At 40.8% G+C, this 17,209-nt stretch overlaps 1 protein-coding gene across 7 annotated transcripts in view; it reads right to left on the reverse strand.

Moving 5' to 3' along the window:
• Positions 1–17,209, reverse strand: part of GNPAT (glyceronephosphate O-acyltransferase) — a 34,227-nt gene that overhangs the window by 13,780 nt on the left and 3,238 nt on the right. For 4 of the 7 annotated variants that reach the window (XM_026008685.2, XM_026008684.2, XM_072755987.1 and 1 more), the window contains exons 2-4: positions 10,286–10,468; positions 4,068–4,244; positions 1,015–1,144 (exon numbers count right to left, since the gene is read on the reverse strand). In XM_026008685.2, the coding sequence (XP_025864470.1) occupies positions 1,015–1,144; positions 4,068–4,244; positions 10,286–10,468 (490 nt within the window). The remainder of the gene's footprint in view (positions 1–1,014; positions 1,145–4,067; positions 4,245–10,285; positions 10,469–17,209) is intronic. The other 3 variants (XM_072755991.1, XM_072755990.1, XM_072755989.1) reach the window with 1 other exon arrangement.

Below are 17,209 nucleotides of genomic sequence, written 5' to 3' on the forward strand. Positions count from 1 at the left end.
CACTAGTCATCAGGGAAATGCAAATCAAAATCACACAGAGATACTACTTACTACCCATTAGGATGGCTATTATAAAAAAAAAACAACAACAATAAACAAACCAAAAACCACACAAAAAAAATAAGTGTTGGATGCAGAGAAACTGAACCCTTGCATACTACACTGGTGGGAATGTAAAATGGTGCACTCACTGTGGAAGACAATATGATGTTCCTCAAAAAATTAAAAATAAAATTACATATAACCCAGCCATTCTACTTATGGTATATACCTAGAAGAATTTAAAGCAGAGACTCAAACGGATGTTTGTACACCTCTGTTCATAGCAGTATTATTCATAATGGTCAAAAGGTAGAAGCAACCAAATGTCCACTGACAGATACATGATAAACAAAATGTGGTCTATACACCCAGTCGAATATGATTCAGCCTTTAGGAAGAAAATTCTGAAATATGGTGCAACATATGACCTGGGGCTGGGGGAAAGTTGAATGAGGAGTTAGTGTTGAATGGGGATAGAATTTCAGTTTTGCATGATGAAAAGTAGGTGGGGTTCTGGGGATGGAAAGTGGTGAGGGCTGCAGAACAATGTGAATGTACTTAATACCACTAAACTATATGCTTAAACATGGCTAAGATGGCAAGTTTTAGGTTTTGTATATTTTACTGTAATTTAAAAATATTTTTTAAAAAAGTTAGATCTATTTATTGACCTTAGAGATAACCACTGATACATTATCAAATAAAAAAAGACATGGAAGGTCATACATATTGGTGGTATTTCATTTTTCAAACCTAAACCAAAAACCCTACGTGCATACATACTTGTTTAGGTCTATGTAGCGAAGCACAGCACAGAAAGACCTAATCCAGACTCGAACACTGGGGTTGGATGAAAGAAAGGAGAGGGTATTTTCATCCTCATCTTCAAATACTTCAGTAACTGTTAAAATTATGTCAGTGAATATTTTCATTTTTATAATTAAAACAAAAGAGGAGAAAAACAATACGTACCCATTCCTGCTGCTATGACTGGTACAGGTAAATCATAGTTGTATAAAAGAAAAGACAACATCAGAAAGTCAACGTAACTTCGATGACTAGGCAGCAGAACAACTGGATGCTCCTGGATAGCTCGTTGTAGCTTTAAAATAAATGTTACATTTTGAGTAATTTCAGTTTTCATATCATTAAAATCACATGTCACATCAGAAAACGGAAGAATGTACATATGTACAGAGGGAATACTGAAGATGTTTTTCTGCCTCCCCTACTACATACAGAAAACTTATTTCAGAGTTCTAATTAAATAACCTCACATAATGCAAGAACATTAAAAATATAAATTTTATAGATTACTATAATAGTGATGATCACTAATGTATTATTTGGGTACCATATAATTTTTAAAAGATGTATTTATTTAGAGAGAGAGCAAGTAGAGGAGGAGAGGAAGAATCTTAAGCAGATTCTGTGCTGAGCACAGAGTGGGGCTCAATCTCATGACCCTGACATAACAACCTGAGCCGAAAATAAGAGTCAGACGTTTAACTGACTGTGCCACCCAGGCATCCCTAGTTAAGCATTTTACATACTAAGTATTTTACATGCATTGTTTAATACCACAATTTGTAAATAAGGCCTAAGCATTAGGTTCCTCATTTGTGACATGGTCACACATCTGATCCATGGCCAAGCTAGGAATGGACCTGAAGTGTGCCTGATTTTAAAAGTTAGCTGTCGTCACTCGCTGAGCTAGACTGGTTGTGTGTATAAGAGAAAACAAAGTGTCTCTTAGGTATATTAATAAAAACAAACCTGAAACAGTAAGACAAATGAGAGGTATGGTGTTTCTCTAGCCATACACTGGACTCACCGCCAGGAAGAATGGGTGCCCCACAGTTGGAAGGAATTTGAGCTTCCAGATATATTTTGTAGGCTGTCAGCCTCAAAAATACTCACCAGGATTAATGGGCTGTTTTTCTCTTTTTTTTTTTTTTTAAGATTTATTTATTCATGAGAGACATGGGGGGGGGGGGGGGCAAAGACAGAGGCAGAGGGAGAAGCAGGCTCCATGCAGAGAGCCCGATGTGGGACTCGATCCCAGGATTCCAGGATCACACCCTGAGCCAAAGGCAGATGCTTAACTGCTGAGCCACCCAGGCATCTGTTGTTGTTGTTGTTGTTGTTTTTCCAATCTAACTATAATTCACCAAGGCAAGGTAATCTGAGATCAGTTAAGGAGACATGGTCGATCAACATTCTCTGGATGGCTATACCAAAAATTCTCTGACAGAGATATAGAGAGTGAGTCAGCAATCTAGAGAATAGTTACTGCAGGAAAAAGGAAGAACACTTGAAAGTCAAGTAAATGACTGAATAAAACCAAACATTAAAAGACGTGGAGAGGAAGGACAATGAAGATAAGAGCTCCTTAGTATGAGGAAAAACAATATTAAGAAACATAAATGAGGGCAGCCCTGGTGGCGCAGTGGTTTGGCGCCGCCTGCAGCCTGGGGTGTGATCCTGGAGACCTGGGATCGAGTCCCATGTCAGGCTCCCTGCGTAGAGCCTGCTTCTCCCTCTGCCCGTGCCTCTGCCCCTCTCTCTCTCTCTATGAATAAGTAAATAAAATCTTTTTTAAAAAAAGAAAAAGAAACATAAATGAAGGGCACCTAGGTGGCTCAGTCTTTAAGCAGCTGACTCTTGATTTCAGCTCAGGTCATGATCTCAAGGTCATGAGATAGAGCTGAGTATGGAGTCTGATTAAGATTCTCCCTCTCTCTTTCCCTCTCCCGCTGGCCTTTATCCCCACCCTACCCCATGTGCTCTCACTCTCAAAAAAATTTTTAAAAATGAATAAAAATAGGAAAAGCTCTTCCTTTTGGAAAAGAGGAGACTATAACACTCCTGTTAAATCACTCCTGAATACTGGATTTAGAAAAATCACCATTTGACAATCATTAGGGTAATAACTGGTTCAGGCAAAAATCATCAGCTGAGGGGCACCTGGGGAGCTCACTCAGTTGAGCATCTGACTCTTGATTTCGGCTCAGGTCATGATCTCGGGGTCCTGGGATCAAGCCCCACATCAGGCTCAGCACTCACTGAGGAGTCTGCTTGAGGTTCTCTCTCTCTCTCTTTCTCTCTCCCTCCCCATCTCCCCCACCGCCTATTAGTTCTCTCTAAAATAAATAAATCTTAAAAAAAAAAAAAATCATCAGTCGATGTGAAAACTCATGGAGGAAACTATGATGGAAACCAGGACCCTGAACCATCCTTAGATAGTATCTCTACACACAACACTTATTCACTACCAATTGAAATACAGTAACTTTACGGTGGAGAAACCTGGCTGATACCACCTTAACCAGATGATGAAAGTGACCACCACCATAAGGGGACAGGCAGCCACCATGCGCTCCTTGATCTATTGCGCTGAGAAGGTTACAATGTTGCTTCCTGCCCAAATCACACAACCTGAGTCTAATACTAAGAAAATATCACTCAAATCCAAATCAAGGTATGTTCTAAAATGACTGGTCTGTTTTTTTTTTTCAAAACTAATATGAAATACAAAGATTAAGGAACTGTTTTGAACTAAGAGTCTAAGGAGATATGGAAGCTGAATATAACATATGATGTAGGATTTCTTTTGCTATACAAGATATAACTGGGGCAATCAATGCGATATGAATGATGCCTGTACTACTGTGTATTTGTGTTCTATCAACGTCAATTTGCTTACTTTAATAAATGCGCCATAAGGGAATGTCCTTGTTTATGGAAAAGACACAGCAGAGGTTTGAGGAGACAATAAAAGTGGTGTTGTAAAGGGATCCAGGTAGATCATATACAGAAATTCCCGGTATTATTTCTGTAACTTAACAGACATGTGACATTAGGTTAGTCTGTAAGTCTAGGCAGACCCTTGTCCACCTGGCCTGGATGCCTGCTGATGAGGGCTACTCATTTAGTGAGTAGACATGAGCAGAGTGACGTGTCTCTGAGTTGATTATATCGTGAGAGGTAGAAGAAGAGACTGCTTTCAAACAAGCAATACTCACTTTCTGAATACCTTCTTCATTTACACAAACTTTTGAGAAAATTTGTTTGAATATTTTGCTTAGAGCAAAGGCAAAAAACCGAATGGCTCCCAGGCGCAGTTTGTGGCTCATCTCATCCAAAATCTCACACACTTCCTCTCGGAGGACATCGATGGATTTAGGAGATTCCTTGGAAAGCTAAAAGGAAAAGGAAAGCAGGGATACATCTCTGAAGAAAAGCCACCAGAACTCTAATCACTCAAACTGGTAAGACTAGGTCCAAACGGACCAACATTATATAGCTCAAAAATGCTATGTTTTCATCTTCATTTCAGTTGAAATAATTTATCTTCTGACATAACCCAGTAGATAAACGATCCTATTTAGACAACTTCAAAGACTGGAAATTCAAAGAGAATAGGCTTTCTAGGATAGCATCTCATTTTTCCATTTGATTTGTCAATAAGCTTACAACCAAATTCTCTGAAATAAGTTGTTGCCCATGAACTAGTGTCCTAGCATATATACTTAGCAGTTTCTTTCAGCAGATTGTCACAGCACTTCATCTGCTTGTTCCATGCTATTACAAGGTAATATACAAGGTAAAAATATAAGATTATGTTGAAGTGACCATTCAGACTATATCAGATACACAGGTCACTGGGACAAAACTCTCCAAAGTTATCAAAGGATAACTAGTGAAATCAGTGACCTCACACTGGAACTCTCTTTATTAAAAAAATATACCACATCTTTTTGTAAAGAGAACAAAATGTTGGCTGTGTACTAGGCCTGGGGATAAACAAGTTAGTTTCTGTCCTCAGGAAACCTTAATTTGACCTTTCTAACTTCCCCCTAAAGAAGCAGGTTGAAAAAGAGTGGCGTCTATGTGATAGATAGTATTTATCCTTCGCCAAGGAGAATGTTCTGCTTTAGAGTGAGGCCCAGAAAATGAGAGGGTAGGATGCTGGAGTCCCAGCTTCCAAAATTACATGCAGTGGAGAATCTGCTGCTACTGCTGCTTCTTCTTTAATAATTGAGGTGAAATTAACATAGCATAAAATTAGCCACTTCAAAATAGTAGCCACTTCACAAATGGATAATCATCCTCACCCCAGCTCCATATTTTATCTTTTTCAGGGAAATAGAGGAATCAGTGGATTGGTGGTAAGGATGGATTTCAGGAAAGAAGCCTAGGAAAGGGAGTACACTTGGAAAACCATCAAAATAATTCAGGCCGGAGACAAAAAAGGCCCCCCAAAAGGTAATAATAGGTGCAGAAGGGAAGGGGAAGGGCAGTGAGATGCTCAGTTGTTTCAGGCAACAGAATGGACCATGGGGCCATCCTGAAATTGAGGATAGAGACGATGGATAGAAGGCACTGTGGTATAGGGGTTGAGAAGGCAGGTATACTGATTTTGAGGTGTTTGTGAAACATATAAATTAGAAGACCTGTAGGGAGTAGGCCAGTTGGATAAGAATTTGAACTCTGATAACCTACTCAACGTTAGAGGTCCTGTTGGGGAATGTCAGACTACAGACGAAAATGCAACAGGAGTGGAAAAAGTGGTAAAGACAAAGTACAGACTAAAAGGACCCATTGAACTGGGTCACTTGGAGATCCACAACCTTACTGGACCAAGTGCACCAACCTGCTGACAGTAGGAGGTGCCTGGGGGAGGGCAGACTACACCTTTCAGGAGCTGAGAAGAGAAGGGAAAGAGAAACGGTGCATTAGGAAGAAGACATGGCCGGGAGGGCCTTCCCCAGCCCGGAAGTGTTGATACCAGGTGGGCCCATGCAAAAGGCTGAAGAGCAGGACACAAGACCCCTGGGGATCTGAAGGAGTCAGACAGATGAAGAACACAAGTGAGCAGGTTGGTCTGTTCAGAAGGAATTGCCTTCCCCAGGAATGGAGGGAAGTACAGAAGCAGAGAATGACCTGATCTCTTATGCTGTGCAACTGGGCTTCTCATTTGCCCAAGAGACCTGTCTGTACTTCCAGATCCTTCTTCCTGGAAACCTAAGATTAGATTAAAAGATGAGCACCAGCTTTATGACTCCTTGTCCCAGTGATGTCCCTTTTCAGTCTGTACTACATGTCACACACCTGAGTGGTTTCTTGAATGCAGAAATAATCGCATCTTTCCTTGGCAAAAAGCTCTTCAGTAGCTTTTGTGAAAACAAAGGCAGCTTGAGTTGGCAGCAGAGACAAAGAGAGACAAGAGCTGTTGAGGAGAGCAAACTGGTGGCTCCTCATGACTGACAACATAGGATGGGAAAGCAAGAAGCCGAAGATGGCCATCAGATGCTTGCTATGAGCTTCCAGCAAACGGAGGGGCCGTTCTTGGAGATCTGTGCAAAACTGCTATGACTGGGAGGGGTACGTGTACAGTGGCAGGGCTGGGAGGGTCTCAGAGTTTCATTCATCCTGATTTTGGATTTTCCAAGTAGGTATTCCGGTAAACAGAAAAATATACGTATGACACTCAAAAGAGATCTGGGCTGAAGTAACAGATACTAATACTCATTACATATTGTTATTTATTTATAACATAGTAATAATAATAATAATATAACAGGGAGACATCAGCATAAGAAAGGTACTTACAATTCTGGTAATAAAACTGCCCAGTGAATGAGTAGGTAGAATGAGAAGGGATTAGAATAAAATCTTGAGGAACAGCAGCATTTAAAGAGACAGGCAAAGGAAAAGAAGCCCATAAAGACAAGTGAAGAATGCTGAAAAAGATGGGGGGGAGGGGGCCCTGGCTGGCTCAGTTGGAGCATATGACTCTTGATCCTGGGATTGTAGGTTTGAGCCCCACATTGGGTACAGACATTATTTAAAAATACAATCTTAAAAAAAAGATTTGGTGGGTAAGGGAGAGAAAGAAAGGAGGGGGCCTGTGCCAAAAGCTACGAAGGATGTTGACAAGGTTGACTTTAGCCATCAGGGAGGAACCATTCACAGTCTTGGAAAGAGGAATTACAGCAGGCTGGAAACTGGATCCCAGTGAGCTGCGTATATATGGAAGGTGACAAAGTACAGCCCCAAGTACAGAAAACATAGCCAACTTCTTCTGTGAGTAGAACAGAAGTGGGAAAGGAAGCACTGAGTCATATGGAGAGGAATATGCCCAAAGGAGGCTGATTTCAGCTGGAAGAGAATCAAGCGAGTTCAGTGACAACAGTAAAGAGCTAATGAAGAGGAAGAAGCTGAAACACATTTGAAGGGACAGATAGCAGAGCAAAGTCCCTGAAGAGGAGGGAGCAGAGGAAATTCAGAGCAAAGGAGAAGGGGAGGATTGAACTCCCAGAGGAGAAAGGGCTCCCTGTCCCTCTGTAACAGGAGCGAAGAAGACAATGATGGGTATCAGATGTACCTATATTATATTAGTAGCTTGATCACAGAGTTGTCGTATAATGGTTTATATTTTCTTTGTGAAGTAGGAAGAAATGTCACTTGTTGAGGGTGAAAAGAGGAGGCTGTAGACTCAGAAAGAATAGGGCAGACACGGACACTACAATTTTGGAGAACAGGAGAGTTCACTGGGGAAACGGAATTCCTGGGTAACGCAGAGGGCCCAGTGTGTTGCCCAATTCTGAGTTTATAATTCCAAACTACCTGCATTATGTGATTTTTTTTTTTTTCTCAGCAGCACAGCCAAGTTTGAGAAACACTGGCTTATGTCAGTCACACTTAATCTGGCTGTGTATTAGTTATTTGGGGAGCTTTTGGAGGAGGGGGGAAGGAGGAGAAAGGGGGACAAAGAGGAGGAGGTAGGGAGGGAAAGGGGTGGGGGGTAGGGAGGGCTAATAGTTTCTCTAAGACAAATCATGACAGATCAAACAAAAAAGATTAGGAGCACAGGTTATATGTTCAAATCAGAAAAAAACAAAACAAAACAAAACAGTAGGGATAAAGAACTTCTCTGAGGCCGTAGGCCTGACTAAATTCCATTTCAAAGTCAACGGAGGGGCACTTAGGCTCAGTTGGTTCAAGTGTCTGCCTTTGGCTCAAGACACAATCCAGGGATCCTGGGGTCGAGCCCTGTGTCGTGTTCCCTGCTTGACAGGGGAGTATGCTTCTCTCCCTCTGCCCTTGCTCATGTGCTCTCTCTCATTCACTGTAATAAATAAACAAAATCTTAAAAAAAAAAAAAAGTCAATGGAGCACAATGTCTACAGGTAAATCTCAAGGCCTGGGAACACCTGGACAACGTGACAGGGAGGGCCAGCCGTCAGGAAGCTGTCATGGTGCCCACTGAATACCTCTATCATGATGTCTTCAAATGACAGTAACCAGACCTCAGCTTCTCTCCCAAGCCCATTCCCTCTCCTAGATCCTGAATCTCAGTGAGCTCTTCTGTCATCCTCTCTCTCTCTCTTGTCCTTCCCTTCATTCACCCAACTGGTCATAAATAAGGTCTACTCTACCTCTGAATTTTTCTTTCTTTCTTTTCTTTCCCTTTCTTTCTTTCTCTCTCTCTTTCTCTCTTTCTTTTTTTAAGAGAGGGAGTGAGGAAGGATGGGAGAGGGGCAGAGGAAGACAGAGACCTTAAGCAGGCTCTATGCTCAGCACAGAGCCTGACACAGGGCTCAATCTCAGAACTCTGAGATCATGACCTAAGCCAAAATCTAGACTTGGATACGTAACCGACTGAGCCATCCAGGTGCCCCTACCTCTTAAATTCTTAAATCTGTCCATCTCTGTTTCTACAACCACCATTTAGGCAACTGTCATTCCATAAAGGGATTATTGCAAGAGCATCATAACCAGACTTCCTGTTTCCATTTGTAGCCGAATGGTGTTTCTAAAACATCAACAGAGGGCAGCCCAGGTGGCTCAACGGTTTAGTACCGCTTTCGGCCCAGGGCATGATCCTGGAGTCCCAGGATCAAGTCCCACGTCAGGCTCCCTGCTTGGAGCCTGCTTCTCCCTTTGCCTGTGTCTCTACCTCTCTCCCTGTTTCTCATGAACAAATAAATAAAATCCTTAAAAATAAAAAAAATTAAAAATACAATAAAACATCAACAGAGAAGGTCACACTCCAACCTGAAACCTTGCAGTGGCTTTGCACTGTATGTAGGATAAAATCAAATTCCTCTGGATGATTTATAAAACCCTTTGTGATGTGGCCCCTGCTTGGCTCTCTAGTCTCAATTCTCACCATTACCTGTTCTTTGCTCTCTTTGGTCTGATACCGAACTGCTTCTGGTACTGTGAATATGCATGTTCTTTAGTTGTTAAAATATGCCTGTGGTTCCCAAACTTTGCTATACTTTGGAACCAACTTTTTTTTTTTTTTTTTGAGAGAGAAAATCCAAGTGAGGGTAGGGTAAGGTGGGGAGAGGGAGAAAGAGAATCTTAAGCAGATGACATGCCAAGCACGGGGTTCAACGCAGGGCTCGATCTCATGACCCTGAGATCCTGACCCGAGCTGAAACCAAGAGTCAGGTGCTTAACCAATTGAGCCACCCAGACACCCCTTGATTGGGCTTCTTTAAAAACTACTACTAGGATGTCTGGTTCCTTCCCCCTGATATTCTGATTTAATTCATATGAGGGTGAGATCTATGTACAGGGATTCTTGGAAGTTTCTCCAGCAATTTTAATGTGAAGTGAGGTTTAACCATGGGGAAAAAGTTATTTGCTCTGCTAGGAATACTTCTTTACCCACTTCATCTGAAAAAGCCCTAACCATCTTTTTGGCATCACTTAAAAAAAATCACTTTCCTAGTTCCCTACACAAAAGTATTTGCCCTATAAGTAATTAATGCCCCTGTACACTGGACTCTTACTAGCATGTCATGTATCATATTTCATTGTAATTGACAACATAACTGTCATCATTCCCTGTCAGACAACAGCTGTCCCTTGAACAACATGGGGGTGGGGTGCCGATCACCCATGTGACTGAAAATCCACGTGTAACTTTTGACTCCCCCCAAACTTAATAGCCTACTGTTGACTGACAGCCTTCCTGATTAACACAGTTGATTCATATGTATTTTCAATGTTATATGTATAATATACTGTATTCTCACAATAAAATAAGCCAAAGAAAGCATTTTTAAGAAAACTATAAGGAAATCACATTTACAGTACCATACTGTATTTACTGAAAAAAAAAAAAAAAAAATCGATGTGTGAGTGGACCTGTGCAGTTCATTCCTGTGTTGTTCCTTGTTGACAATGAACAAACCTGGCTGGGGTTGAAGAGGGAATCACTTACCTGTTTAATGACATAATGAACCTCTTCAGAATTGAGAACACTACATTTAATATCACTTGGCTTGCAAGGAGTAATTCCCTTATAGACAAGAGGTGTGTAGCACTTCATTGCAAATTTCAAGTCACTGACATGCCTCCTCTCCTCTAAAATATCTTCAAATTCATCCCATTTTTTGAGCTCCTTCTGTGGGTAAGGCAAATAAAAGAAAGTCATGCACATACTGTAAAGTAAATCAGGAAAGATCGGAGACTACATTACATTACTAAGGTTTCATCTTTGCCAACATTTTTATGCTATGGCATATGAACAAGAGCAGAGTGCACTGAAAATAGGCTTTCCTATACTAAGAGGAAGAAATGTAATGAAAATTGGGGTCAATAGGGATCCCTGGGTGGCACAGCAGTTTGGCGCCTGCCTTTGGTCCAGGGCGTGATCCTGGAGACCCGGGATCGAATCCCACATCAGGCTCCCGGCGCATGGAGCCTGCTTCTCCCTCCGCCTGTGTCTCTGCCTCTCTCTTTCTCTCTGTATGACTATCATAAATAAAAAAAAAATTAAAAAAAAAAAAGAAAATTGGGGTCAATAAATTGATACTGAGTTATCATGATATTTTATTATTTCTACTTGCAATCAATCTTTGTAAAGCCAGGACCCCTCTGGGAAAGTTAAAAAGGATAATAAAGATTGTGACATTAAGCTCTAGAATAATCTAATCAACTTTATAGTCAACTTTATCTGATCAATTTTATCAAGCACAATGATAAATCTGTTTGCCTCTTCTACTTAGCTTTAAAAATTAAAGCATAAAATAGAAATTCAAAATGATGTCAAATCAAATAAAACTACATGGGTTTTATAAATATAAGGAAAATTTCCTTATAAATTTAAGAAAAATTCACTTAAGAAAAAAAGTGTCCTCCTAGAAGCTACTGGTGAGCAGTCTGATTTGCTATTCCAAGCACTATTCCTTAATATGGAAACGATCCTCACAACAAAGGAGAAACCGAGGTATGGAGAGGCAAAATAACTCACTTGGGGTTCCTCAGCTCACCAAGGGCAGAGACATGTTTCAAACTCGAGCCTTATGGCTTCATAGACCTTGCTCCTAACCACTACCCTATACCACTCACCATGTTAATTATGGAAAGTTTGGAAACATACAAGTAAATATACATTGCTCACAATTTTACACCCCAGGAATAACTACTCTTTACCACTACTTAGTTTCTTTTTTTTCATTCACAGCTACACAAATACATAGCTTTTATTCAAAATGTGGACGATACAAAATACAGTTTATCTTGCCTAAGTATGTTATGGGCATTTTTCTGTATTAATAATTGGCTTAAAACATTTTAGTGGATGCATTTTATGTGCCCTAGCTTCTTCAAATACCTTTTTTCCTTGGTGGATTGAAGGGCTAAGGTTTAGACTTTACCCTCTTGTAGGACTGCTGCTGAGATGGCCTGGGTCATGCATGGTCCTGCCACATCCCTATACAGGCTGTAATGAGGAGCCAAAAGCCACATCCTTTCTCCCTGGCTTCCATGGGTTTTGCTGACATAACCGTGTCTTCTCTCCAGTGTTGGGCAGACCCTAGGAACTTACATCTTTCCTGCATGTTGTATGAGCAGCTGTCAACTTACTAGGGGAAAAGTGCTTAGCAATTCTGGGGCACTCAAATAGCAATTAGGTCATTTTTACTTCTTTACTTTATCTTAAACAATACAAAGTTTAATCAAAACGATTCTAATAAAATGTTTAAAAGGCAAAAAAAAAGTATTTTTCTGATTACCAAAGTTATATATGTTCATTATAAAAATCTGGAAGACACAGTAAAGCACTAAGAAAACTAAAATCACCTGTCATCTGATGACCCAGGGCCCATTTTAGTGAACATATTCCCTCCCCTGACACACATACATTTTGAATAGCCACATGATTTTTCCACTTCATGTTATAAACGCTTCCCTTTAAGTTTCTTCCACTATATTTTTAACAATAGACATTTGAATTATTTTTCATGTATTGCTATTATGAATGCAACATTTCTTCTGAATTTCAATATTACACTCTGCTCTTTTTAGAGATTTTATTTATTTATTCATGAAAGACACAGAGAGAGGCAGAGACATAGGGAGAAGCAGGCTCCCTGTGGGGAATCTGATGCGGGATTCGATCCCAGGACCCAGGGATCACAACCTGAGCTGAAGGTGGATGCTCAACCACTGAGCCACCCAGGTGCCCTCCTGCTCTCTTTCTACTTTTCAAATTCCTAAACGCCCCCAGCAGCCTGACACCATTCTCAAGGACTCCCTCTTTCCCCTCTTCCAATCCTCCTGAAATTTTCCTACTTTGGTTTTTCATTCATGACTCTTGGCACAGCAGAAGATCCACCTCATTTTTCTAAACTAGCGATTCTCAACTTGGGAGGAAAAGTTCCAACCAAAACTAAAACATGTCTTCCTCCTACTTCTCTTGATGTTAACATCTCCAGCCCTCTTGTCTTCACACACAGTACTGAATCCTCGCACCAACTCAACTGGTTTTAGGTACTAATTATACATGCTGTTGAATCTCCTGCTCTGTTCTCCCATGTGAACTCCTGATGGACACATTTAGTGTAAACACTTCATCTTTGGCCTTTCCAAAACTGAACTTCTTTCTCCTCTGCACAGTCTTACACTCTGTTTTTTTTTTTTTTTTTTTTTTTCCAGGCATCTCAACAACTGCTGTACCATGTATAATCCTTTGCCTTATTCTAGATCCTTCCTCCCTGATCCTTACATGTGATCCATCTAATACCGTGCAGGTGGCCTTCAAGGACAGAACAGGTCTATTCCTCGGTCATAAATCCAGCCTCTGTACTTTATCACTATAGCCTCCTCACTGGTCTCTTTGCCCCTTTGAACCAACCCACCTGGCTGCCATGTGCTCTTTTCAAAACACAATTCTGACCAAATCGTTCCCTGCTTAAAATAAATGACTCCCCACCTCCTTCAGAATTAAGACCTAAGCCACTTCTGGTATCAGACAAGAAACTCTGACCTGACTTGTCCTTCCCTTTCTAGATTCACTGGCCCCCACGCTCAATAGCAAATGATTTGCATTTCCCCAACACAATCCATTGTTGACTCGCTTCTAGGCCTTGGTGCATGCTCAACTCTGGGCCCCGAAGGCCTTTTCATTCCTCTGTCATCCTTGCTCAGCCATCACTCTGCTGTGGAACCCTCCTTGAGATGCCCACAGGGAATGACTCCGCTGTCCTCAGTGGAACATCTTTACCTACTACCTACAGCTATTAGGGTGTGTATTCATAGCATGCAATCATTCACAAGTCTGTCTCCCTAAAATGCAATTATCTTGAAGATGGGAAACACATGTCCTCCTTCTATTTCTCAACATAGAGCTGTGCTCGGAATATAGCATAATTGAACAACTAAATGCTGAAGTAACAAAATGATAACAAATGTTAAGCTAAGAACATGACTAAGCATAATGAGAATATAAACAGCAGAGCATTTAGGAGTTTCAATATAAAAAGGGTAGCATCTAAAACATGTGAAATATTCAAACATGAACATTTTTATGCCCACATACATAGAGAATATATGAGGGAAAAGCTTCTCACTGATGGAATTCTGGTGTAAAACTGCAACATACCATACTCTTGGTTATAAGTTTCAAGAACTTTCTCCAATTTCACATTTCTCATTAGTAAAATAATAGTTTATGTAGACTCAGACTTGGTACAATGCAACAACCTATCATTATAAATTATATAATTTTAGGAATGAAAGGGGACTCAAAGACTTTCTACTTAGTGGTCCTGGGAGTGGAAAGAGAAAAGGATCAGAATCAGCTGGGGAGATAAAGATATACTATATGTATCAACATACAGGCATGTATAACATGCTTATAAATATACTTTATATCATAAATATATAAAATACTTATAAATAAGTATACATGTATATACATATGCACAAAGATGGGGGGGGGGGAGGAGGAAGAGATGGAGAAAGACCCTTCCCCACTGTTCACCTGGAAATATTTAGCCATTAACCACAGCTACTGTTTATCTCTGTGTCCAATTGCCTCAACCTTGACTGAACTTAACATCTTCTCCTTTGAGTCTTGACTGAGCCTTTCAAGACAGCATCTATATACTTTGTTAGCTTGGATTGGTATCTCCCTTACTAGACTGTAAACTTGTCTGTGTAGGTAATGTGTCTTATATGTTTTTGTATTCCCATTTCCTAATAGGAATTCAATCATTGTAGAATGAAAAAGTAAATTACTGACTAAAGCCACTTCCTGAACCCTACTGATGATGGCTCCCCAATATTCACAGGCTAAAGCTCAAACTTCTCTCAATCTGGTTCTAAGCCGATGTCTAATCCAGTAGTTTTTAAGCCAGGTTGCACATGAGAATAATCTGGTCACTTTAAAAATATACTGATGCTCAGGTCCCCACATAGTGGTTTTGTTGTTGTTGTTGTTGTTGTTTAAAGTAGGCTCCACATCCTAAGGCCAGGACCTAAGATAAAAAGTTGGACACTAGGGGCACCTGGGTGGCTCAGTTGGTTAAAACATCTGCCTTCAGCTCAGGTCATGATCTATCTCAGGGTCCTGAAATAGAGCTCTGAGAGGGGCTCCCAGCTCAGCAGGAAGCCTGCCTCTCCCTCCCCTTCTCCCTCTACTCCTCCCCAGACTTGTGCACTCTCTCTCTCTCAAACAAATAAATAAAATCTTAAAAAAAAAAAAAAAAAAAAAAGGTCAGGTGTTTAACCAAGACACCCAGGCGCCCCCAGATATTCTTGATTAATTTGGTGTGTGAATGGTACCTGGGCATCAGAATTATTTTTAAAAGTACTCCAAGTGACTCCTACATGCAGCTTGGGCTGAATGTTAACTACTCATTCATTGGCCTTCTGTAAACCATGGTAGTATTTACCATCATAAAATAAATAAATTTACATGGCTACTCATGCACAATACAGAGAGGAGTCCCAGAAAGATTTAGGTTATTTCCCCCCCTTGTTTCTCTAAATTTTTATAGCAGCCCCTCATCTGTAGCTAAACAGGCTTCTCCTTGTACCTCCCTGCTGACAGCTCTGGAGTATCCATTCATTCGACAGACAGTTACGGAGAGCGCACAATGTACCAGGCACTGTTCTACAGGCCACGAATAAAGCATGAACAAGGCAGACAAAAACTGGGTACTGAGGGAGTTTACACTCCCTTCAGGAAAGACAGACAACAAATAAACAAGTTTTACTTAGGCCTACTAGCAGTAGCATGCTAGTGGATGTTTAACTACGCGAGAGCCCTGATTTCTAGCATTTGTTGATTTCTGTCGTATTTACACTCCCCCCACATGGCAGACCTGAAGCTATCAGCATGATCTCACTGAACACCGATCTGGGGACAGATAGGTAGTAACCAGTATTACATAGGATTTCCATCTTACAGTCTGACAGACATAAACTTGAAAGCAGAGGTAACAGTAAAATCTGATGAAAATAATTAGGAGGTGTTGAGTTTTGAGCATTTATTAGTTTTGTTTTTAACAGAATTTATTTAACTGTAAATTTATAAAACTTAATCTTTACTTTTTGATAATGGCTGTGTTCCACCAATGTGCTCTTAACGTCATGAAAATTTATCACTCAGCTTTGAGTCAGTACGAGACTACTGTAGTACAACACTGGAATGGGAATACAAAGAAAATACAGTAAGGAGGAGGGACTGGAGAGCTACTTTATTTCTTTTTTAAAGATTTTATTTATTTATTCATGAGAGACACAGAGAAAGAGAGGCAGAGACACAGGCAGAGGGAGAAGCAGGCTCCATGCAGGGAGCCTGATGTGGGACTCGATCCCGGGTCTCCAGGATTGCGCCCTGGGCTGAAGGCGGAGCTAAACCGCTGAGCCACCCAGGCTGCCCTGGAGAGCTATTTTAGATTGGATGGTTTTAGATTGGATGGTTGGATAAATATCTCTGAGAGATATTTGAGCTGGGACTGGGAAAAAAAAAAAAAAAAACAAGGGAGAGGGTAGCAAATGTAAATTTCTGGGAAAACGGCATGCCATACAGAGGGAACAGTAAACAGAAGGCCAGTGTGGTTGAAGCCCTGTGAGCAAGATTAGTAAAATCAGGGAGGAAGCAATTATGCAGTCTTGTAAGACATTGTAAGGAGTCCCGATTTTTCATTCAGACTCTAAGAGAAAGCCATAATTTGGGTTCTGGGTACAGTAATTATCTACTCCCAGTCTTCTTTTCATTCTGTGGTCTCATTGAAAGATTTCAAGCAGACCTATGGCTTCAGATACAGTCTACTTGCTGATGCCTGATAAATCCATGTATTTAGGCCAGACCTTCCTCCTTTGCTCTGGTACCACATTTCTAATTCTATTTGGGTATCTCCCAAACACCTTGTGATGTATCTGGTCCATAACACAGCAATCCGTAAGTTCGAAATCATTAATTTTACCACTCGCATCTCACACTGAACACATTCCAAACTGAAATATATTACCCTGACTATACCTGTTCCTTTCCCCAGATTTCCTATCAGCAAAAGGCAGCAACATCCACCCACCTCCTTTTCCTTAGCCACTGCATTCAACTGTCCTAAAGATCACACAAACTCACCCATCCCCTCTCTCCCTAGGCTCACTGCCATTGCCTCAGGCTTTCATCACTTCTCTGGATTACTGTAATAGTGTTCTGCTGATCTCCGTGCTTTTGGTATCAGATTCCTTCTCCAATCAGATTCCCCTCCTACAGTCTCTACTCAAGTAAAGGTTATCCACACAACTAACCACTCTAGCAACCTAGTCTTCTTAGACTTCCAAAAATACAAATCTGGGGGGACCAGAGTGGCTCAGTCAGTTAAGCATCTGCCTTCAGCATAGGTCA

This window comes from Vulpes vulpes, chromosome 4 (assembly GCF_048418805.1).
Source record: "Vulpes vulpes isolate BD-2025 chromosome 4, VulVul3, whole genome shotgun sequence".
Taxonomy (NCBI): Eukaryota; Metazoa; Chordata; class Mammalia; order Carnivora; family Canidae; genus Vulpes; species Vulpes vulpes.